General features: G+C 36.2%; 2 protein-coding genes across 3 annotated transcripts in view; both read left to right on the plus strand.

Moving 5' to 3' along the window:
• The window catches only part of LOC110372217 (myoblast growth factor receptor egl-15), a 125795-nt gene extending 105869 nt beyond the window's left edge, over positions 1-19926 (plus strand). For both annotated transcript variants that reach the window (XM_049838225.2, XM_049838226.2), the window contains 6 exons: positions 8984-9050; positions 9534-9687; positions 15545-15802; positions 16214-16409; positions 18989-19200; positions 19554-19926. In XM_049838225.2, coding sequence (XP_049694182.2) covers positions 8984-9050; positions 9534-9687; positions 15545-15802; positions 16214-16409; positions 18989-19200; positions 19554-19849 — 1183 coding nt within the window. In that variant the 3' untranslated portion in view covers positions 19850-19926. The remainder of the gene's footprint in view (positions 1-8983; positions 9051-9533; positions 9688-15544; positions 15803-16213; positions 16410-18988; positions 19201-19553) is intronic.
• Positions 19927-22753: 2827 nt separating this feature from the next.
• LOC110372241 (uncharacterized) lies at positions 22754-25288 on the plus strand. Its single transcript, XM_021328832.3, has 2 exons — positions 22754-23105; positions 23685-25288. Coding segments are annotated over exons 1-2 (696 nt in total). The 5' UTR covers positions 22754-23104; the 3' UTR covers positions 24380-25288.
• Positions 25289-25564: the final 276 nt, after the last annotated feature.

Here is a 25564-nt window from a genome sequence, read left to right on the forward strand (position 1 = left end):
TTTCACCATTCACGATGCGTTTCTAAATAAGTATTTAATTTAAATATTATTTCTTGACCCCAAACAAACGAGTTTAAATGATAACACTGACCCCAGGGTCAAATTAACACCAGAATTTGCGTTTTAATTATGAAACACGAATAAAAATCTTAAATAGTGGTACTTAGTTAGCATTTTTTGAAAGTTTTTTTAAGGCTAATTGAGTAACTCTTATCAATTGATTAAAGATGATGATTGTTAATTAATTTTATCCTATGACGTCATGTGTTAAATAAGTAGTTTAATTTAAATACATATAAGATTCAATGAAAAATATCTGATGTCGTAATAATGTTGGGGTACATTTGAACATGCTCTACGATTGAAAATTACTTCGAAGTCCGATTTTTAGTCATAGAAGAATCTATCTATCAATCCAATATTATTACGACATCAGATATTTTTCAAAACTTTACTGTTTACTGTAAGTAAACTTTTATTAAAAAAAATATAATAGTTACTGATTTAACAACCCTAATAAATATCTAAGGATTGAAGCTCCATTCGGACTATATTTTTTTGACTTTAATAATAAATATAGACTGTAAAAAGACATAAATAATTTTGAGTCCATTTGAGTCCCAAAAACATAGTATGGTTTTTTATGTTTAATAATATTAAATCGAACTATTTCCCATTACATTTCAGATACCCTGTCTTCACCACACACACGCAAACAAACACACACACCCACACATCATCACACGTACACTTATCTAGATGAATGTCCCCAGTTCATGTGACAAGATCAACAATGCGTCGCGTGCGCAGGTGCCGGATATCCACGTAATGATTCAACCTTCCGGATTGGCTGCCATTGTTAGAAATACACTGTCTATATTGTGTCTGGTGGTAGTTTAATAGTGGGATATTTTTAATTAATTGTGATGTTTTTGTAAATCTATATCTATACTAATATTATAAAGAGGAAAACTTTGTCTGTTGGTAATGGATAAACTCAAAAACTACTGGACCGATTTTGAATTTTCTTTCACCATTAGAAAGCTATATTATCTGAGAGTAACATAGGCTATATTTTATTCCGGTGCGGGCAGTAGCTCCTACGCGGGTGAAACCGCGGGAAAAGGGCTAGTTAAATTATCATTTGGTTAGAACTTCTTTTGTTTAATTGGTTTATTTTATCAACCAGTGTTACCGGGTTGCCCGGGTAACAATGTCGTAAAGGATAGGCAGTTTGTCGGAAGGCGTTGTAAAGAGTTAAAACCTTGTCCAATCCGGGGACAATCTTTTAAATAACTAGCATAAAATAAAACAGTAGAATGATGATGACACAGATACTGATCATCATTTATCATCAGCCTTTGTATTAGTCCACTGCAGAGCACAGGCCTCTTACATAGAAAGAATGAACTTTAATCACCACGCTTGCTCAAGGCTTATTGGTGATTTCAGACTTTAACCGTTGTACCACAAAAACTTTTAAACGTCAGTTTAACACTTCTAAAAAAATCAGATTATGACGTTGAAATAAGGTCTATTTTGTCATTTTTTTAGACAAGTGTTTGACACATGTTTAAGTTTTTGTAGTAAGACCATAAAAGTCCTGAATTCCTCAGGTTTCCTTCGCTTTCAAAATTTTCTGTACCACTACATTTAAGATATCCGTAATCCCCTAAATTGTACGTTAACCAAGTTACCATTAACCCAACTCGATATCCTTGTTCGTGATTCAATAATCTCAGGTGACGTAAATATGAGTCACTAAGAAAGTCCACTGTTTGTCTGAGCGTCGGCGAGAGTGCGCGCACGCAGCTAAATTGACAATTTATGTAAGGAATGACGTTTGGAGATCGGGGGTTTTATTACGTCATAATTAAATGGTGTAAGGACTTTTGTTTAAGGTTTTAGGATATTTGATCTTATTATGAAGTAGTTATTTTTTTGTGTAAGTCGTGTTTTTGCTAAACATATCTTCATAACATTTGGTATGGTTATAGATTACCTATAAGAACTTTTCAAAACTTAAGACAGTTTACAGCGACAGAACTTTGACAACTTTGAAAAGCTTACTCCATTTTTAACAGTCCGACGAGGTGTGAAATATTGAATAAAAGTCTTTAATTTTCAGCGGAATGAAAACACTATTGAACAAAAAAACGCACATATTCATACACCCACAAAAACTCCGCGCCTTTTATAATTCTTCCATTTATTGACTTCGAATAACAATAAAACGTCCAAAAAGTCCTCACATTTACACCAGACTTAAATACCTCAGAAAGTTTATTGGCCAGGTCAGCGCAATACGAACAATAACTGCAGATCACATAATACTAAAGGCTAAAGTTTTGAAAAAGGCCAGGGTCGGATTCGATAGAGTAACAGTTCTTACGGGGGCCCCGCGCAGTCAAAGTGAAATGTGCGAGGATTCAGGAGCCTGGCAGTGACTTAGAAGGGTCTGCAATAAACGAGGATGACTCTGCATCAGCAAGACATCTATTTCTTCATATAAAAAATAGAACTAGTACCATCCGCAACCCATTATATTAAGAGTCGCTTCTGAAAATAGGCCTAATTATATAGTATATCCTTTTTTGGACATCAAAAAAAGTCCACGAGAACCAATAGTAGGACCATTTTTTGCTAAGCACCACAACATAATTTGTCACTTTAAACTACTTAAAGGGCTGCTTAATAAAATTGCTAAGGGCCCTGAACTTACTGAATTCGTCCCTGTATATGGGTGTGACCAGATCAAGCGATTTCCATGTGTATCGACAGCAAACCTGTTGATAAGTTCAACAGGGTGTCGGGTTCCCATTGAAAGTAATGACGACGAATAATATATACGTTGTAAATCGATACTCTGAGTAGGCTTACTATGATTCCGAATATTTTAAACAGATTTCTTTTTCATAGGTATCCTCTTATTGTTATAAAATTAATGTTGATTTTTTATATTTGTTGTTGATGCTGAAAAGGTTTGGTTTTCTTTTTAATGTAGCATTTAGTCAGTCCTTAAATGAAATATATAAAAATAAGGGTCCTATCATGAAAGTGGTCTCAAAGGCGTGATAGCTTTGGTCCCACGTTCGCCTTCCAAAACTCCGGGATTGTAATAGTCCCGTTTACATTGCAGTATATAAACAATACTCAAAATTTTTTTATCCTTCTTTTGACATGGTTTTGGTTACCCTACATTCGAGGGAAACCCAGAGGAGCGTTGCGTCACCACGAAAGTCTTTCATATGACGGATTCCACGTTACCGTACAACTCACACCGCGTACAATTTCACTTTGCGTACAATTTCACATTTTTACACTCATTTTTTTCCCTCTAGAAAGCTTTTGACGTAACATGTTACGATAACTTAATGTGTTTTGATTAACACTTTATTAGCGGAATTCTTTGAATATATTAATTTTGATTTATAGTGTTAATCGTAAATAAATATTGCTTAGTAATAGGTTGTTTGATTTCTTTACACTTTGTTAAGATGTGTTATTTTCTTAATTAATTGTGGCAGAACCGTATAATTTTGTGTAAAAATTATTCAAAATTGACAGGTTTTTGGAACCTTTTTGTCAATGCTTGATAATAATCCCTACTTAAAAATATAAATGCAAAAAAAAATGTCTGGCTTTCACACCTAAACTACTGATTTAACTGAAATTTGGTAGAGAGTCTAGAGCCTGAATAAGACCACCGGCAACTTTATATCAGGTTTCGGGAAGTAGGTCCTTCGGAAAACAGAGAGCAGCTAGTCATCAATATCATATAGATAGATAGACAAACACCAAATAAATATTAGAAGAACTTATTTTTATTACACAACTTTAACCAATTCCAACTAATTAATTAACTACCTACATAATATCCTCATGACAGAAGTCGTGACTAGAAAACGACTTCTAATCCAGGATAAATCGTGGCCATAGACTTACGCGGTGTCCTGCGTGAGCGACCAACGCGACGCGACGCGACGCTGCGAACGCGACAAACGCGATCAACTCAACGGCATGCCCTACATGTGGCCTATGTGAGTGTCTGCGGCGAGACGCGACGTAACGCGCACTTGATTTGAGGGCGACCAGATGCGACACCACGAACTATTCAGAAGCGTTGATCGCCACAGTGCGTGAATCAAGATTGTTGTGGGACAAAAAACATAAATGTTGCTGTCTGTACTTTAAATATGAACTTTCAAGCAAAATTGTACTGAACTTCTCCATGATTTGAGAAGTAATGACCGAAATCACGTAGGACATTTGTCGCGTATAGCATCGCGTCGCATTACGTCGCGTCGTGTTGCGTCGCGTCGCGTCGCGTTCGTCGCTCACGCAGGACACCGCGTTAGGAAACCATAATATTTGTCGACGGTGTGTCAACACTGTCAACCGCTTGTCAATTTACCCGACTGACCGGAAAGTCTATTGTACCCATGTATTAGAAGTGTTAATAAGCTTTCTCTCAAGTGTGTTAATCTTATTGTACGACTGATACCTTTTTCGGTTCTTGAGTTAGCAATTTTTTTTCAATCTTTCTGCATATCATAAGTTATTAAAATTATCTTTCTCTCGATTATCTCATGAGGGACATAGGGCTCGTTTTGCCACTAGTTTCGACCTTACCTTCCCTTTAATTGTTTTTTTTTTTCATGAGAATTAATGAGCCTTCTCAAATCTCTGCATCAATTCTGTGCGATGTACCTAAGTATGTAAATATGTACATATTCTTCAATGTTTACACCTTATAATTTATTCAATATATGTCTTACTAAACACCTAATAATGACTACTGAACAGCAAAATCTATCGTAACCAACAATAAATCAAAATTACCAATAACTAGTCGTCTATTAACAAATCAATACAAATCTATTCTTAATGAAGAAATCAAAGCCTTTCACACAAAGCTGGGTATTACGAAACAGTGCCCTTAACGTAAGCGTTCACCTAAAATGGTCAGAAGGTGCGCGGGCGCATCTGATTCTCGCGTTCACGACTTCGCATGCGTAATCGTAGCGCTGTCACTTGATAGTTTGTGGTACAAGTTAGAAGCGACTGCCGGTTTTGTATGAAAGATTTATTAAATGCTCCTTTTGTTGGAAAAAATAATTATACTCGTGCCGGTAAAATTATATTAGAACTAGCTGTTACCCGCAACTTCGTCTGCGTGGGCAAGTTTCATACAAACTTTCATCCCCTATTTTATCCCCTTGGGGGTAGAATTGATCAAAATCCTTTCTTAGCGGATGCCTACGTCATAACATCTACCTGCATGCCAAATTTCAGCCCGATCCATCCAGTGGTTTCAGCTGTGCGTTGATAGATCACTATGTCAGTCAGTCAGTCAGTCAGTCACCTTTGAGTTTTATATATTTAGATTTAGATTAGATTACATGTATGGAGCCTATTGTTCAAAACCGCGACCCTGTATCACTGATTGCTTAAAAAGAAACATGGGTAGGTTTAAGTTTAATCAGTGAGAAAGTTTAATAAGTTAAGTAAAGTTTAATAAGTAAAGTTTAATCAGTAAGAAAGATGTTTCACTCCTGTGAAAAAAATGGTCCGTAGATCCTTTTTAGAAGAGAGAGTACACAGAATCTCCAAAACAAAATAGCAACCACACAGACTTCCAAAAACCTATCCCCCAAAACTACCAATCGCTGTCAGCTTATACATTAACCATTTATAATCCGCGATGCGTTCAGTCAAAGGGCAAGTGACTGGCCACCAACCGTCGATACTGATCTAGATAGTTCTACCGATCGCAAATGGAAATGGATTACAAGGATCCACAGACTGGTCTGGGAGACGAGTTACGCAATAACTGGTTACGCGTTTTTCTTACTGCACCTGTTTCATTAGCTTGATTAGCGGCAGATTTGAAGCAGTCGTTTGATATCGAAGTAAATTGTGAACGCTTGGGTTTATGATTCGTAAGTATAGGTGTTATATACTGGCTGCTATTTCTTTTTATCGATGAAGTTGCAAGATTAATGACACAACAAGCTTTAGTAAGTTTTTGTAGGTGGGAAATCATCAAATTACCTCTCCCGCTGTGGGCTGCAGCAGCTTGCGTGACAGAGTGTCGGACTCTTACTGACTAAAACCCAAAATAGATACAGAACTAGCTGCTGAATTCATTACATAAGACTATTTTAGGGACAAAATAAAATTACGCAAAATTTTTATCGGCCGATAGTCGTTTCTGCTCATAAATCAGTATAAAGATGAATGGAAGTGCGCAAATTATAACGACCAAGTAGATATAAAATGGACTGAAAGTTTTGATGGATTGCCATCTTCTCCCAAGCCTTTTTCCAACTATGTTGGGGTCGGCTTCCAGTCTAACCTGATTTTTAAAGAACGCAATTCTTAAAAATAATACCAACCAACACACAAAAAAACAACTGTTTAGTCTACAGTGTGCACTAAAGGAAGAAACTAGATAATGGCACTTTCTGTTGATACAAAAGATGTACTAATGTAAATCAGTATTAGTGATGTAATATACTTATTCCTAGACGTATGACGTAACAACACATGTCAGTGCATACATACAAATCAGTTGGAAATGTTATTTGTAAGTAATGAATATGTAAAGGGCCTTAAATCTATGGGTACCAGGAAAACAGAACATGATGTAGCTCTTTTCGTTTAACTTTCATGTACTATAAACTGGTTACTGTACTATGTTGGTAACTTATACAAGAGAGATAATTAGAACTGACTTTTGTAAAACACTGGTACTCAGCCGCATTCGGTTAGACTGGAAGCCGACCCTAACATAGTTGGAAAAGTCTCGGGAGATGATTTTGATTGAAACTATGTAACTGTTTCCACTCGTAGAAATGATATTAGGTAACATTATCTATACTAATATTATTGAGTTTCACCCGTGTCCGTGGAAAATTCGCACACCCGGCGAAAAAGAATTCTACTACTTTCTTCGATGTCAAACACTGAAAAATTTTTTTCAGATCGGATTAGTAGTTCCTAAGATAATGATATCAAGCAAAAAAACTGTTACCTACTACCACAAAATACATGTAATTTGTGGTAGTAGGTAAATCGCTCATTGTTCTAGCCTTTTTTTCAACAACGTCAAAAATCATCAAATTACCCCTGCCGCTGAAGAGGGAGTGTCAGACTCTTGCTGACTAAAAGCTGTCGTGTTCCGTCGTAGGCCTTTTATGTACCAGTAGCCTTAATTTTATACATTTTTAATACAATAGCCGTGAGCTCTTAGTTACCGCTGTTTAATATTCAAAACAGATTTTGTTTATCCCTTTTTGGGATTATGAGGCCGAATATATTAATTAATTATGTTTTAAAATAGAAATTACATTTTATATAAACAGTACTCGGTGACATGCTCTAATTATTATTAACATATTAAAGCTGGATTTGTTGGTTTGTTTGCTTAAACGTGCTTATCTCAGGAACTACTGTTCATATTTTAAAAAACCTCGGAAACTATTGGTCATATTTTAAAAATACTTCAGTGATATGATAAGTGATGTACCTATAGGGTACCTAGTTAGCGGTAGTTTACAGAATATATTTAACTGGAACAGGGATAAGTATACAGCCAATAAGAAAATAAAAATAGATTAAAATAAATACATGTCCTTCTAAGTATGTATTGTATATCTTTATCCATCAAAGAAGTTAGGTATTGTTCAAAAAGCTCATGGCTAATTGTTTAAGAAAGTTTGTACAAAACGCTTACAAACATAGACTAAGTTACATTTACGTAAACGTTACGTCACTACGAGTATCCATATGCGCAAGAGTCGACCTACGACTTATGACCCTATAGTGATGTAAAGGTAATTTTATTTAATCGATATTTTCATCTGGCTGGCCGCACGCAATTTTACGTAACACATCATATTCCGCCTAATTGATGTCATATTATGTTCAGTTTGGTTTGTCAATTATGTGTGAAAATTGAATACATTATGATGTAAATATTTGTAAGATGGTTTTATTTATTTCTAAATAATTTTTATATGCTACTAGCTTTTGCCCGCGGCTTCGCTCCGTTCAACTGACTTCTCTACTTTACCCTATTTTTTTTTCATAAGAACCTTCTCCTGACAATAACAAACACAACAAAAAAAGAATTAGCCAAATTGGTCCAGGTGTTGTTGAGTTATTCGCTTACCAACACATTTTGCGATTCATTTTTATACTATAGATAGGTTAGTACGAGACTTGCAATTTATTTGGATTAGTGCATTTTTGGAATCATCCGTAGGTAGAAGGCTAGTTACTTCTATACCTAAAATAACTTTAGGGAATGTAGCGAATTAAGTATGGAGGAATAATTAAAAGTTTATCGTGATTTTTCGCTTTCAGCACAACAAAACATACAAAAAGCGTTTAGACGTAACAGTCTTCAAAACTATTTTAATGTAACCTTTCTCACAAAACACAATGACCTATCGATAAAAAAAAAAACAAAAACATCGACATTTAAATATCGAATGATCCCATCACTAGCACTCATAACAGCGTGAAGAGATAGATTTGGTACATCTTGCTACACACTCGCGCAATATTAGACTCTTAAGGCCCAATGAGATTTTTATAACGAAATACATAGATTTGTATCTGTTTTACATAGCTACTTGAATTATTACTTCATAGCTTAGAATAGGAAGATAAGAATTAGTTGCTTAATGAGGAATATTAATTAATGCTGTAGGTATGATCGTTCTAGTACTTGAAGACATTAATTTGAATAGGTTCTGAATACTCTATTTATTGAAAATATTCAGCCTCCCGCTGTGGGTTAGCAGCGTGAGGGAGTGTCGGATTCTTACTGACTAAAACCTTTAAGCCTTTTTCGTACGCGTCAACCCTTTGAGAACAACCCTACGGACCTAAAACATTTTAAAAAATATATTTTTATAAACATAAGGTACAAAAAACACGCCAGAAATTAAATTAAAGCTCTTTTTGTCTACAGAAATAATGAGATTCCTGTGCGAGGCCAAATGGAAGAGAGTCCGCTTTACACGCAGAAACAGTTTGAGGTACAATAACTTTATTTAATATATTTTATTATTTGAAAATAATAGGTACTGGTATTTAATACAGGTGTGTATTTTAAAAATATCATATTAAATTACGATCCTAATTAAGCGTTTGAAGCGTGCAACTTAATACTTATCTTTAGGAAAAGTTTTCTGAAAATGTTTAAAAAAAAAATGTTTTTTTTAACACAGTAACAGTTTGTATGAATTGATAGGTACATACAATAATAGCATGCGAAGATCATGTAGAATAGCAAACAAAAATTATGATATCATCATACCCCGAGACTTTTTCCCAACTATGTTGGGGCCGGCTTTAAGTCTAACCGGCTGTATGGCCCTATCTGACCTCCTCAACCCAGGTACCCGGGCAACCCAATGCCCCTTGCTTAGACTGGTGTCAGACTTACTGGCTTCTAACAACCCGTAACGACTGCCAAGGCAAACAAAATATATGATAGTAAAATGTTATGTTATCATCAGATTGAAGAGGAAGCCGGTGACGAGTGGGAGGTGAGCAGATCCCGAGTACATCTAGGGGCTCTGATCGGCAGCGGTGCATTCGGGAGGGTACATGCGGCACAGCTAGACATGCCAGGAGGGGAAACTATTACTGTCGCCGCTAAGATGCTCACAGGTAATGAGGGTTTTCTAAAAAAGCAATCCACGAGGTGGCAGCACCGAGTCGTCAGGTCCAGATAACTGTCAAAGTGCTTATCTTTACTATGAATAGTGAACGATTTTAGTGTTTTTTTTTATTTTATAATTAAAGCACTGCATTATTGTTTTACTATTGCGGTTGAGTAAATAAAAAAAACTAAATCATATTGTGTTAACAAATTTTTCAACAAGCTTTTCCTTAGTACCAGTGACTTTTGCAGCCTCTCTCTTAGCTCAATTTTTAGTTCGGAAACCTTATTCTGACCGTAGTCCATAATAAAATCAATAACACTTCCAATATAACAGAATTTCAATAAACAATAAGTTCGGCACCTACAATTCCATACTATTTGACAGCTGTTTGGACCAGACGCATACGTGGCGCCACCCGGTGGCAGAAAAAATTTCAAAAACCCTCATTGAAAATGACAAAAAATTGCTTAAAACTATTTAAAATGTGAACTATCTGTCCAGCTTTCACGCCAAAACTACTAGACCACCGAGGACGGAAAGATACCTAGTACTGAAGAAAGCAGTTCCCTTAGGACGCGGATATATCGTCTTTCAAACGATTTATATATAGATACTTTGGTCTTCCTTTCCTTACATGTAGATCCATTTATTCATTAGTACAGTACAGTCCATGATTATTGTGCATTTCAAGAGCAAGTTTTTTTACAATAGGTACAGTTAATTAAGCCCGTTCTACCATTAATTAAATAAACTAAAGCATATTTATTATTTACCCGCGGCCAACACGCATACTCGGCTTGGTGTTCAACGTAAATATTGGATAAAAACCCATATTGAATACACAAATATTTGAGCATTTCACCAGGCGTCACTGCTTGCGCATTTAATAAGCAAAATGCTATTAAAATTCCTGTTAATATTTTCTGTGTAGTGACTTCTCAAATAGCATTACGTAATTTAACATAACGCCTTTTTTCCCGGAAAGTGTAAATGGAGTTATAAGCTAACGTTTGTAAAAAACACATCATTGTTTTGGCCAAATAATAGTACCATGAAAACTAAAGAGCCTCATTGTGAAAGTGTTATCAACATCTAAAATTCCCTGATTTGCAAAGTCCAGATAATATATCCACCCAAGGGATCTACCTTCCATCCTGGATAAATAAGTGGCCCATGTGTTACAAACAATACTATTATCCAGTATCAAATAAAATATGATCAGTATATTTTAAAATCATTTAGAAAGTGATTCGTAGGACTATAACACATATTAAGGATAGTTAAAAGGCAAATTAATAACGAAGTTATTTTTCAAATAATGAGCGGGTAAAGCTTACAACAGAAGCCCTGGCAATCCTCATCATTTCACTTAATATCAACCTATGTATATCCTTCTTACTCTTCATAAAATATTAAAGGGTTTCACTCTGAATATGTTAGACAAAGATAGGCCCCTAACCCAATGCAAGCGAGCAAATATATTGCTTTCGACAAATAGTAGCATTACCTTGTTGGATTGCCATGCTAATCCTTTGTCCGAAGTAATAGCCAGCCTTTTGGTCACGAGAAGCATCATCCAGTCGCCAAGATAGATCCCTCATTATCAGTTTGCTCAAGAAATGCTTAATAGATGTAGGCAGGTACGTTAGTAATTCATCTTTTATATTGCTCATGAAGAAAGCATCGTCCTTAAAGCTGCGAAGGTATGCAGCTCTCCTCCATAGTAGCTGTGCTTATTCGAAGTTAACCTCTACTAACTTCACTATATTCAAAATGTATGAACAAAACCGTACTGCTTATACGAGAAGCATCAAATGGCTAGCTTAGTACGTTCAAATTAATCCGAATCATGTTTTTGCCTGATGAAATATGACACCCTTAGAGATGTGTTAGTGCAACAAGTTACTACAATTAATTCGGATCTCTTTGCTACTAGCTTTGCTTGCTCATCGCTTATCGTTAGCTATGTGACATGTCCTTTACTAACCACATCTCACATTCCCATTACGAACAAAATAACATAGATTTCACATTTTCATTACATCATAACATTTACTTGTAATTCTATATTTCTTATTTCACAAGACGAACTATTTCCCGCGGTTTCACCCGCGCCTAGAGAAACCACAAAAGACAAAAAGCAGCCTTAGTTCCTCCTCATTACATCAGCCATTTTCAGCGAAGGTCCAGTCAAAATTGGTTTAGCCATTTCAGAGATAAGCTGGAATAGACAGACGGACAGAAATTTTTTGCTGTCTTGCACATAAGAAAAAGAAGTTTTTTTAATATTACAAACAGACACTCCAATTTTATTTATCTGTATAGATTTAGGAACCTACAGTTAATAAGTATGGGACAGGCTTTTGACCTTTCGAAATAAATTCAAATAAAGCGAAGTAGCATCATACCCTGATACCCACGAGTGGTTTGCGACCGCAGAATACGTAATAAGAGTTCTAAAGAAATATCTACATAGGTAAGTACATACATAAGAGGTATATTTATACCTCAATATACGTAAAGAGTTGCTAGATCTCTCTCCGGTCCATCCCATCGGGCTTTGAGAGTGATGGAATAGCTAGTGCACTATATAGTTCTTTCCCATAACCAATTCTTTGGAACCATGCAACTAATTCATGCAATTAATTCGTCAGCTTTTGTTCGTTAGCTGTCATAAGCCTATTTGAAATATAAGCACTTTGACTTTAACTACTTATAATATGTCCTGTCCGTGGTAGAAATTTTTAATTGTTTGAACCGGGAGGAAACACATAGGTAAGTAATGTTGAAAAAACCTTAAAGCGGCCAATGTTTACGCTATATATACAGGTTATTAATTGAAAGATAAGCAATTTTAATCAAGGAAGCTTAATAGGATACCAGATTTAATTATAATTTCTAAACAATGACTCTCGAAATATAAGACGACCTACTTTTCTAAATACGAACGCAAAATCGTTTAACACTAGCTGTTTGTCGCTGTTTTATGCGAATCCTGAGGGAACTTCTTCCCGCACCCGAGTAAAATATAGGTAAAGCCCATTCACCCTTTCACAGTGTAGAAAGAAAAAGAATGAATGAAATCGATTCAGTATTTTCGGAGAACAAACAACCAAAACATTCGAAAGCTACAGTATCCACGAGTAACATAGGCTATATTTTATCCCGGTACGGGCAGTAGTTACCACGGGACGCGGGTAAAACCGCGGGAAAACGGCCAGTTATCTATATTAGCGTAGAAGTATAGACAGACAATATAGAATTAAATTGTATTCGTACTTACAAAACTCGTAATATTAAATAACCATTCAACAAGATGGTCGAAAGTGGTCGACGCTTATTTTCATAGACAATTAGGAGCTATTAAACAAAGCCAGTTCACGAAGGCTTAATGTAAGCGTTCTATTGTTTTTGGTCGCTATGCTTGACATTTGTTGAATGAGTTTATTGTGCGTTGGACTAAAAGTGAAACTGAGTTAGGTAAACGAATGGTTTTAAGCGCCATTGATGAATTTACATAATTATGTAAAGGGTTTTCAATAACTTTTTACTGTATTTTTGCAATGTTAAGTACTTACTTCCTTCTTTCACCTTAGATCGAAACAAAACCTGTAAGAACCTATTTATAGTTATCGGCACGGATATTGGGCCCTGATCTTCACCTGCGCAGAAGCGATTTATTGGTTTATGGCCTTATGTGTAGGTACAGTGCGCAAAGCGATCCCCACTCTTCCGCCGAAAGCTCAATATCCGTGCCGATAACCTACTTACTTATCTACATTCCTATATATGAAGATTCTATCTTATATTTATTAGTATACAATTAATTATCCAACAAATTATCAATTAAACATCATTAATACAAGAGCTTACGAGATATTATACGTAGATAGAAGTAATTTCTTATTCGTGCTAAGTGAATGTCCTTTCCACAATCATAAGTGGTGCCATCTGTTATGCATAAAACGTACTACCGACTTATGTTGTTTGTAAACACTAAACGCTACAAATGTGGGGATATACTCGTACCTAATATATTAGTAACAATTCTACTGCACTTAGAACTTGTCTTGTAGGAGAAGCACATAGAAAATTAGTTTCGATTATACAGGTTTATGCTTGATATTGTACTTAATGATTATGACATAATAATGTAAGGTAAGTGTTCTCCGAGAAGTTAGAAATTATACTTATAGTCTTAATTTTTTTAACTCTGCGTTATTTAATCATAAACTTTAAGACTAACCATAGGTACTTAGGTAATCTTTTACAAGTTTTGAGTTGCATAGCTATAAAAACAATAATAAACACCTCATTAAAACGCACTCAACAAAACAATGTTTGGCTAGCATTATGCAGTCACACCATTTCGGCAGCACTTAAGGTGCATTTCCGAGATACACGAGATACGCAAACGGAATCATGCAGCTGAAGAACTGGAAATCTAGGTATGTCTTTCATCCTACGAAATATTGTCGCTCGTGTTTATAACCAATACTGCGGTTATAAACACGAGCGACAATATTTCGTGTTAAACATTTACAGCAGAAAGTCAAAGCGTCATCGTTGGAAGTCATAGTGAGAAAGCTGCTAGTTAAGAAGTTTAGTCTCCTGACATTAGCCAAGCGTTTTGTCACCCATTTGAAAGATAGAGATATGCAGTAAAACTCATTTATTCAAACCAGGTGAAGATCAGCACTTTTTGAAGGTTTAATCTACAAAACAGAGCCCCCAAAACGACCGCCCTTTACCTTTTTCTATGTGTTTGCTGGGAAGAAGAAGTGGCATTTATAATGTCATTATATTGTCATATGAGCCGCTGACAATAGCCACATGCATCCGACCGCAGCGTCAGAAGCAAAGCTTAGAGATGAACCTTAATACCAAATGTTTAGCTAATTTAGCATGCTCAATTATGATTACATAAACGTGTCTAGGAAATGAAAGTTGGTAATCTTCACAAATGCACTCTTGAACTGCTTGTTCCTTAGATAATAATAAACGTGTAATTTTGAACAAATTACTTGATCTTCTTGGTGTTTCAAAGTTCCTGTTCGTGGAAACAGTGAAATATGGTATAAATTGTCGCTGGAAAAGTAATCGAAGATTTCTTGTAATAAACTACGATGTAATTGTTGCTTTCGTGTTCATTATATGTTCAAATAGCCAATATTTGTTATATTTGAATAATGTTATTTTTTGTTGAGAGCGAAGGCGATGAGAACAGTGTAAAGTACTGAGCCCTGCTAACAATACAAAAAACTTGAAAAAACTACTCTAAATCGATTCAGGCATTGTGCTTGAAAGCATGCAAATCATTTCACATCCGAATTTATAATATCAGTTGAAAATCGTTCTCATTTCAGAAGCGCCTACATAATTAAATGTGTACGCTTAAGTGAGCACATATTGCCGTGAATTTACATAAGGCGCTCTCAGTTAGTTCCGCGCACTTAATTCCGTAATAAACATGAGCCGTTTTCCCGCCATTTAGCGCGGTTTTCTTAATTGTGATTAAGCTAATTAGGTATGTTATTCAAATTAATTCAAACTGCGTCTCTTTGTGAAGATATTTTGAATAATACTGAGCGTGTTTCTTTAATTGTTGGGAGCAATATTTAAATGCGGCTAGTTTTCTATTTTGATATGTTTTTAGATACCGAATGCGTTGAAAACTTAATATAACTTACTTAACTTACTTAACTTAAACATCTAGCTATACTTATAGGTAGCGTTAACATTAATAGACAGAATTAGTCATTTAACTATTTTGATAGCACGGATCGTTTATCAAATAGAAACACGTAAATTTTCATAACCATCCTCACACTCCCGATGATAGTCAACATTTCGTTTTTCAGATGAAGTCACAGAGGAAGAGACGCAAGACTTTCTCCGTGAGATTGAGATGCTCAAACACGTGGGGTCACACAAGCACGTGATCAGACTGATTGCCTGTTGTACCAGGAGGGCGCCTCTCATTGCACTCCTCGAACATGCACCCAGAGGGGACCTACTGTCCCTCCTCCGAGCTGCCAGAGGCAAGAGGAAAGAAAGCCAAGCCTCTAATGTCACTAGGAGAGTTGATAGCTCCCAAGGAAGACCGTCCGAAGCTGATTGTAAGTTCAGATCTTTTTTGTGTCTCGAGAGATCTCAAAATTGTACATTTCCATCACGAACTAAAATGTTCTTTGGTGAAAGTAATGACAAATCAAAAATAATACTTACCAAAAGAATTTATTTGATTCTAAGCTAACACTCGCAGAGAATATGATCACACGAAATAGCAAAATAAAAATAGACACTGAACTCTCAAACGCCTGATACATTTCTATGAGCAATAAATTATTCTTGAAGCCTTTCAACCACAATATTTTCACAGGCGCTTTAATCAAACAAAATACTGAATACCAATGAAGGCTACGAACACGTTTCAGACTGAAATTATTAGGGACTGACACATTGAACTTTGAACTCACTTTGTTTATAAAAGACGTGGAAAATTAGCGAAATTTTGTTTCTTTTTGCAGCCGAGTACACGAACCTAAGTGATTCGGATCCCGCGCTTTCAGAAGGTTATGGGAAATTGTACATAGATTGTGATAAGAAGAAGGACCATTATGTAGCTGAACCTGCCCTTCAGTTGGATGGCAGTACCATGAGGGAATATGCTCTACAAGTCGCGCTTGGCATGCGACATTTAGAAGAAAGAGGAATAACACACAGGTCAGTATAGGTGGCTATAAAGTCAATCTACATTATGAAGAACATACCTCTATGTTTTTAATGCTGACCCGAGTGACCTAATTTCTATGGGGTCTTATGAAACAAACTTTCCATTCCCCTAATCAAATTGTACACACATGATAACATCCCCAACCTACAAACCCGTATTCCACAAAGTTCTCAATTTATTTAAACTTTTAAATGACAAAATGGTGTCCCATTAAAACAACGAACAATTTAAAAATATATTTTCATCATCGTCATCCTCCTATCAAAATTTGGGGTATGCCCATCATGTTTTCTTCTTCCATACTTCCATAACGAAAACTGTTTAAAATATAAACGACAACGTTCTAAAAAACAATTGACTATAAAAGAAGGTCACATGTAACAGCAAAATTATCAAAAGCCACAATCCATAAAGCATGATGTATTTGGGAAACATCTTAGAGCGCAGGTCGCTACCGTTACCGGGAAAACTCCGACCTTTTCCGAGAACATTACCCGTCGACCGCCATTTTCCCCGGGCGTTCGAGCCCCAGATATATTTAATTTAAAACAAACCTCCACAGGTAGGCTCTCAGATTACGCGTTGAATAATCTCGTTTGATGTTATTCTATCTCACATTATCACCTTTACTGTTTAAATGAATAATATCAATGAATACATTTGTATTTCGTTAATAACAATTTGATAGCTTTGTATAGAAATTCTCCTCAACCTATTGAGTAATTGGCTGTATAGATACTTAGGTAAATAATATCCAGATTCGCGGTAGTCTTTTGTTGGAAATGATAAGAAAATATATAAGAGTCTGTAAGCTACTCCTCAAATATTCTATTAATGTTTATCTTCGATCATGCGATGTGGAATAATTCGAATACACTTCGATTTTGTGAAGAAAATATGTACACACTGCCACAAACTCCTCACAATAATCGAATAGCAATATCTTTTGGGTCAATATCTGATTTCTATTTTTAAGTAGGCGTCTCCAATATATTTTTCGGTTCAAATAGATTTATTACAATTTCATTTGCGGGGAGTTGTCAGGACTGATATGATGACGAGAAAAGTATAATCTGTGAGTTTCAGTTGATGTATTGCTACGATACGAATGTGTAGGAAGAAAAGACATGCAGAACAAATAGCTATGGTTTTAACTATTTATGTTATCTTCATTTAACTGCATAAAAATGTTACTGCTGAAAAAGCGAAGTTCGGCGGTTTCTGAAAACCCAGCTGGCACGGTTGCCTAGCAACCGTTGCTAGGCGCAGTCAAACCTCAAGGTTGGCGATTCATCCGCCATATTATCCGTTCGCAATTCTATATCAAAGATACCAAAGTTTATTTTGTTTTAAATATATGAGGGGTTGAACTTTGTTTTTCTCTGGAACGCTAAATTCAATTAAGTTAATTCGTATAATATTACAAACAATATTACTCATGAAACTCAAACTCAAAATATTTATTTGCATGTTAAGGTTGTACAGATGAATTGTGTGTTTTGTGAGTCATTTTAGTGTGGTTCTGGTATTCAGGGCTTTTTCATCGACTTTAGGAATACAAAGTGGAATAAATTAACATAACCTAGTGAAGGTCCTAAATCCTAAAAAATATTTTCTCATTTCAAAAATGGTACTTCCCTTCCAATTAGTTATCTAACTGAAATGGAGCACAAGCAGGGTACATTTTTTTATGTTGACCTTTTTATAATTATTTCTCACCCACGCTGGTTTTGTCGTCGGACAACCTACATCACATAGGTAAATTGAAGTGTAACACAAAATTACATTTATCCTGTAAGAAACTATATAACCCAAAATGTGGATGATGAATGTAGTCGAAATTTCAATAAATGGCCAATAGGTTTTAAGGGTAGGTAATAAAGGCGTGTTCCTTTATTTCTCATGCCTTCTAACACCGGCCACAGACTGTGGGACGCTGCTTTTAGGACGGCTTACAGCGGATTGGCTGACAGCCACCACTTACAGATCTCTGAACAATTGATGCAACGGACGTAAGCTTTAGTGAGCGGACGTCCGAAATCCTACTAATATTATAAATCCTCCTTCCTATAATACTAGAACTATAAATCCTACTAATGTTATAAATGTAAAAGTTTGTGAGAATGCATGGATGTATGTTTGTTATTCTTTACGCAAAAATGGCTGGTTTGATTTCTTTGCAATTTGATATGTACTGTACCTAGGTAATACCCTGGATTAACACATAGGCTTTTTATCAAAACACCACGCGGAACGCAGTATCTTATACATAACTAGCGACCCGCTCCGGCTTCGAATGGGAAAAGAGTATTTCCCCACTATTTACGTAATGTACCTGTGTTATTATATATATAAACCTTCCTCTTTAATCACTCTATCTATTTAAAAAAAACCGCATGAAAATCGGTTGCGTAGTTTTGAAGATTTAAGTGTACAAAGGGATATAGGGACAGAAAAAGCGACTTTGTTTTATACTATGTAGTGATATGCAAGTAGGGATACGTGTCAGCCACATCCGATAATCTATTTCCTTCAAAGTTATAAAAAAGTTATTTTCTCTAAATTCCAGAGACCTAGCAGCCCGGAACATCCTTGTGGACGGGGCTGGGATACTGAAAGTGGCAGACTTCGGCCTATCCAGGTCTGGTGTGTATGTGCACACGAGATCCAGGCCCGTGCCACTCCGGTGGTTAGCCCCTGAAGCTATTCTTCACTCCCAGTACTGCACAGCCAGCGATGTATGGGCATTTGCCGTTTTGCTGTGGGAAATCGCAACTTTAGGTAAGATTTTTACAAATAGGCTACTACTGGATAGCTTAAATAGGTACTTAGAAGCTGATTTGGATCTGTCAAAGTCAGTAAACGCAATTAAAAATATGACCACACATTAAACCAATATGACATTTATGTTGCATTCTCAATACATTCTAGAGGAAAAAAACAAATTGTCGGCGATAGAGCCTCCTCTTAAATTAAAAAATAGAGTAAAAAGTAACTTTCCGCTGAACTAGAACGAGAAGCATCTTTTAACAAAACATTTATGTATTTGGACAAATTTACAGACGCCTCGGTGCAAATATTATTTTAATTTTATGCAAATATAAATTTCTAACACTAAGTCCCTTCAATTTCAGGAGGTTTCCCATACGCTGAGCTCAGCAACTTGCAAGTTCCTCCATTCCTAGCAGGGGGTGGGCGTCTTCCAAAGCCGGTGAGAGCCTCGCCAAGACTGTACCAGCTGATGGTGGAATGTTGGGCAGAAAACCCCATAGATCGCCCAACGTTTGCCCAAATCGTGGATAAACTGACAGTTCAAAAGCAACTGTATGTAGACTTGGACTGCGTATTCCCTCCTTCTGAAGACGAAGTCGAGGGCCTAAGAGACTTCGATTTCAATATGGCGGACGCCAACGGTCAAAACGACCGGTGACCTATGTAAAGACTGAATATTTTTATTGTTATTATTGTCACCCTATTTGCACAGTACACGTTTGTGATAAATCAAAAGATTTGTATTATTATTTTTCGAGTAATTAAAATGTCTTACCTGATGTAAAATACCGTAACAGTGCCCTGAATTTCTCTACGATATAAAAGGGACAATATCTTAAAGAGGTTTAAGATATAATCATCGGCAAGTATATTGAGCCCTGACCTTCACCTGCGCAGACGTGATTTATTGGTTTATTGCCTTAAGTGTCCAATGCAAAGCGATCTCCACTCTTCCGCCGAGAGCTCAATATCCGTGCCGATAACTATACACACGTATGCCTTGTTGATCGAACACGGACTCATCAGTTACAGAGCTACATGTCAAAGCCAAAAATGAGATACATCAGTTGAGTGAATTTTTCGTGTGCGAGTAAATATGTGGCGGTTTTCTCAACAAAAAAATCAGTCAATCATTTCTTGATTTTGATTATAAACGATTTTTTTTTTCAAAACGCAGGTTGTTGTTAGTGGTTAATGTTTGCGTTTGATACATACGGAGCCGTCACATCCCTAGCGTGTCCGAGTTTTGAACTCATACCACTTCAACTCATGCCACGCAATGCTAATCCAGCAAACGGTAGTGGAATCTTAAATCTATGCTTCTAACAGTGCTTCAAATTCACCAACAAGATTTTATTCCATTTTTGGTCAAACATAAACTAATACCACGGGGTAATTTATATTTTTCCGTAAATGAAATATGTGCTCAAAGTATTATGTCTATAGCCAATAAAAAAACCACAAAGTATTAATTTATTTGGCTGCGAGTCGCTAGGAGTAGGTCTATAAGTGTTTTTACCAAGAAAACATTTCACGCATAATTTCTTTTTATCTTGAAGTGACGGTTAATTAATTTTTCATTTAATTACGTCTGATATAAAATACTACTAGGATTGAATACATTCTAACAAACGGACCAAATGATTTCTATAATATAAAAAAATAATTAGAAAGTAAGTAAATTTTTATGTAAAATCACAAACAAAAATCAAGTACTCGAATAAATAAGATTCATTACATCACTTTTATCAAAACCTGGCAATTCCCAAGCACTATTGTGCTTGACATCGTTCAAAAGACTTAAGAGTGAAAGGCGAAATTGCCATACCTCCTTTATTTTATGAAGGTTCAAGCCTTATGTCTGTGCCTTCATACTACAGTGGGTACGATCGACTACAAGCTTGGGCGGTAGTGGGCTTGGAAGATAACAATAATAAAAAAAACATAACCTTTCCCTATTCTTTGAATACCTAAAGAGGCCTGGCAGTCGCCAGTTATTGATGAACTAGGGACCTGACGACTATGTAACCACCTGGGAAGTGCATACCCTATGAAACGAAAAAAGAATAGCTTGTGTCTAAACACAAACTGCAAAAGTGCTACGGAACATTAAAAAAGGTATCTCTCAAAATAACATTTTAATTATAATTTTCCTATCTCTGTTATCCAGTGATACCAGATGTGATCTCTACAGCGCTAACACTATGCTCCATGACGGTCTCTGTAACCGCTTCTCGCTGGCCAGACCCTAAGAAAGACCCATTAATGTTCATAGCAAACCCAGTGGAGGCAGATATGCCTAGCCACTGGGTACCCCTCAGCATCCTAAGGGCGAAGCTCGAAAGAAGGACAACATATGCAGCCACAACTACGGAAGAAACAAATACAGAAGATGCAACAGAAGATGCAACAGAAGAAACAACCACAGAAGAGCCAACCACAGATATTAATACTACACCAGAAGAATATATATACACAGATTCAGAGCTAGTACCCACAAAAGAAGTTTCATAGTCGATAACATTATAAATGTGAATTAGAGATTGTTTATTTCTTTCATGGTTACGCTTTCACATTAAAACTGCTAAACCGATTAAATACTAGGTATTTCTTACAGAGACAGATCATTATTTTGTATTAGATAGAAGTAGTTAGTTTAGTACACAAGAGTAAAACTGTGGTAAACCAGTACAATGTACGCTAACTTAAACAAAAGCTACTAAAACTGAACCGCACAACCGGCACAACCGAAATATTTTATCTGTGTGCCAGTCAAATTCAAAATCATTTATTCGAAGTTGGCTCATAAATCAGCACCAGTCGAAAACTAAAGGAAACCCCCAAAACATTCACCCTTAAACTCTTTCTACGTGTCCTTGTTGGAAAGGAGAATAACAAATACTATGCATATTTATTTCATTTTAAACATTGCTAAAACTAATAAAGGGCATCAAAAAATTGTTCCACATCGCTTTGACTCGTTACTGTACCCAAAAAGCTAGCAGCATTGCCACGATTGATGATAATGCTTAATTGTTGTGCAAAATAAAAGCCTGCCTTTCAGATATGTGTCATTAAACATGGTGCCTGACTTTGACGACGGGAGTGCAAAGAGCCAAGATCCGACGCAAATTCAGGAACAACCAGAAGGCCCACTCGCTCCGCAGAAGTAATTTGCGTACCTATTAAACTTTTCCGTGTTACTATGCAGAGCGATACATTCCTGTATTTGGGAGGAAGGGTTGGCGGTAAAGACTATGAAACCACGTTTGCGTTCAAGTCGGTGTTAGGGCATGAAACGTTTTGTTTACAAAATTTCAAGAGGCAGTTAAACGATCAGTTGGGTTCCAGATCGCCATGGACAATGCCAAAAAAGCCCGGTCGCGCGATTCCACAAGTCGCCAGTCGCCGCTCGCGCCAGCCGCGGGCCTCGGGCAGCCGCGTGCGCAAGGTGTAAAACGCATCAAGTTGCTCTTACTTTTTCAATATACACCTACATTAGACAAAAGAAATCTACCGGAGGAACTCCTAGCACTTGTAGTTTGTGGGACTTAATAGGTGCTCATCTACAGCTAGGTAATAAATATTAAGATATCAACATGCAGCCAAATATCTGACTAGAGGCAAACCATAGAATAAAAATCGACATTCCTCAATAATGACTCAATAAAGTATTTCACGCATCATCCTCCGAGCCTTTTTCCCAAACTATGTTGGGGTCGGCTTCCAGTCTAACCGGATTCAGTATTTCACGCATGAACAAAATATTAAATTATACTTGAAGTGATGGTCAATTGACTTTTCATCATTAATTGCAAATGATTTTCACTACGACGGTATACATTTCAACATTGAGACCAAATGATCTCTAGATAAATCTCTAAAAGGACACATTTTTAGACAGTTTTTGGAAAGTAAGTATTTTTTGTATATGTCGCAGGGATATGATAAAAACGGGAATTTGATCAATTCCCTAAGGGATTTGATCAAATCATGGAGGATGCTAAAATAACAACACGATTTTATCTAGTCCCTAAACAAATCTAGTGAATTGAACAAATCCCTAAATTGGTTCAGTGAAATGACAAAAAACATGTCAGTTCTTGTCTTGTGCCTTTAAGAAATTCCTTTATGTAATTGACGATGCCACAAATCAGCTACATGTTTTAATAAGTGATTATTACAAATAGGCATATCATAAGCAACTAAAATATTTTTAAAGAAATTTTTTTTCATTCTTTCAAAAAAATATTGTTCTGAGTAATGGTGATTTTTAATATAAATATTTCCTTGTATTACACACGCCTGATTATCATAATTATAAAGGTATATCTTACTAAATAAACGTTTAAAATATCAAAGCAAAATTATTTTTGTCATTTCACGAAACCAATTTAGGGATCGCGAATAAGTAGCGATCGGCAAAAACACTTCTAAAAGATCTTCACACTGTAAAACGTATCTCAACGAAACGTTAAAACTTTATTTTCCAGTGATACCAGATGTGATCTCTACAGCGCTAACACTATGTTCGATGGCGGTAACTGCTTCTCACTGGCCGGACCCACAAAATGATCCACTGATGTATATAGCAAACCCAGTGGAAGCAAAAATGCCCGGTCATTGGGTGCCTCTCAGTATCCTAAAGGTGATCCTACAAAAGAAAGCTATCCCCGGACCCTATAAGGAATCGGGAATTGTGAAGCAAACGAAACGACCTCAAAAACATAAAATACCACAAAAACCTAGGGGTCCTCAAAAGGATGAGATATCTAAAAAACCGAAGGGACCTAAGAAAAATGTGGAAACAAATGGCAAGAAGAACCAGCCAAGTTCATCAAAAGTTCACTCAGAACAGAAGAAACCCCCAAAAGGGAACTCAGGCGAACATGACCCACCAAAAGGAAACACAGACGAAAATGACCCGTCACATGACAATCAAGAAAATGAAGAAGTAGTGGAAAATGAAAACACTGAATCACACACGGGCATGGAAAATCAAGAGGGAGAAGAAAATGAAAAGGAAGAAGCAGACGTCGAAACAGAACCACCAGAAGAGGAACCACCAGAAGAGGAACCACCAGAAGAGGAACCACCAGAAGCGGAACCACCACAAGACGAACCAACAAAGAAGAAGAGAAAACGTAAACCCAAACATAATACACATCAAAACAGTCCCAGTCGCTAGCCTTGGAAAAGTTTTTTTTCTTAACAGAACTTTTAAACTTATAATAACTAGGTATACATGTACTACTACCTATTGACATTATATTTACTTACTAGCTTCTGCCAGCGACTTCGTCCGCGTTAAATTCGGACTTTGTGTAAAGAGAGGAAGAATACTAAACACCAGCCAATCCAATTCTAAATCTATGCGTACCTACTACTACTTCATCTAAAAAGAAATAAAATGAAAACTATTATATTAATAAATATATAATATTGTAATTGAACGAATATTTAAACACTAACAAAAAAACTAATTCTTACCTATTTTTTATAAAATAACAAGAAAAGAAAGTTTAATACAATAGTTATTGGTTATACAAGAGTGCAAAGTTGCTTTTTAACCGCGGGCTCAATTTTGATGACCGAGCAAGCGAAGGATTCTAAAATTGAAACACGAGCGTAGCGAGTGTTTCAATAATTAGAATCCTGAGCGATAGCGAGGGAATCAAAAGAGCACAAGGTGAAAAATCTTTGCACTCGAGTGCAACACGTAACTTTTCATCCCACCTCATCGAGGAAATTACTAAATGCAAAAAACAAAATTTCGCGCACATAAGAATATTAAATTAAAAAGAAGTAGTACCTATTAAAGTTCATTTTTTTGAAAATTCAGTTTAAAAATGAAACGAGGTTAAAAATCGATGTAAAAACAAAAAAAAAAACTTAATTAATTGAATAATTCTTTTAAGCAGTATTTTATTTGTTTAATATGTATTTGTTTGAAAAGTCTTATCAAGATTGTCACAAATGGAGTATTGCACACGATGTTCTAAATTCAAATCACTTTGCCGCTCTAGAGGATAAAAACGGCTTTTGCGCTCAGATATCAAAGGGTAAAACTACTCTTTCCGAGATGGTGGGATGAAAATTATATTATTTACAGACGCGCTGCAATGTTTGTTAATATCAATTATTGTCGGTCAATAAGGTTCAAAACTCTGAACGTCTATTCGCACCAATCGCTTCAACAGCCAAATTGTATGAAGCTCGCGCAGCCACCGCACCGCGTCGCGTCGCGTCGAGCGCGGTGACCGTTACACAAAATGATTCCATGTATAACTTTGGTTTTTCTTTACCGATTTTTATGATTCTTTTTTTATTGAATGGGTAATAATGTTAACCTTTATTATTTAGTGTGAGTGAG

Source organism: Helicoverpa armigera, chromosome 8 (assembly GCF_030705265.1).
Source record: "Helicoverpa armigera isolate CAAS_96S chromosome 8, ASM3070526v1, whole genome shotgun sequence".
NCBI lineage: Eukaryota > Metazoa > Arthropoda > Insecta > Lepidoptera > Noctuidae > Helicoverpa > Helicoverpa armigera.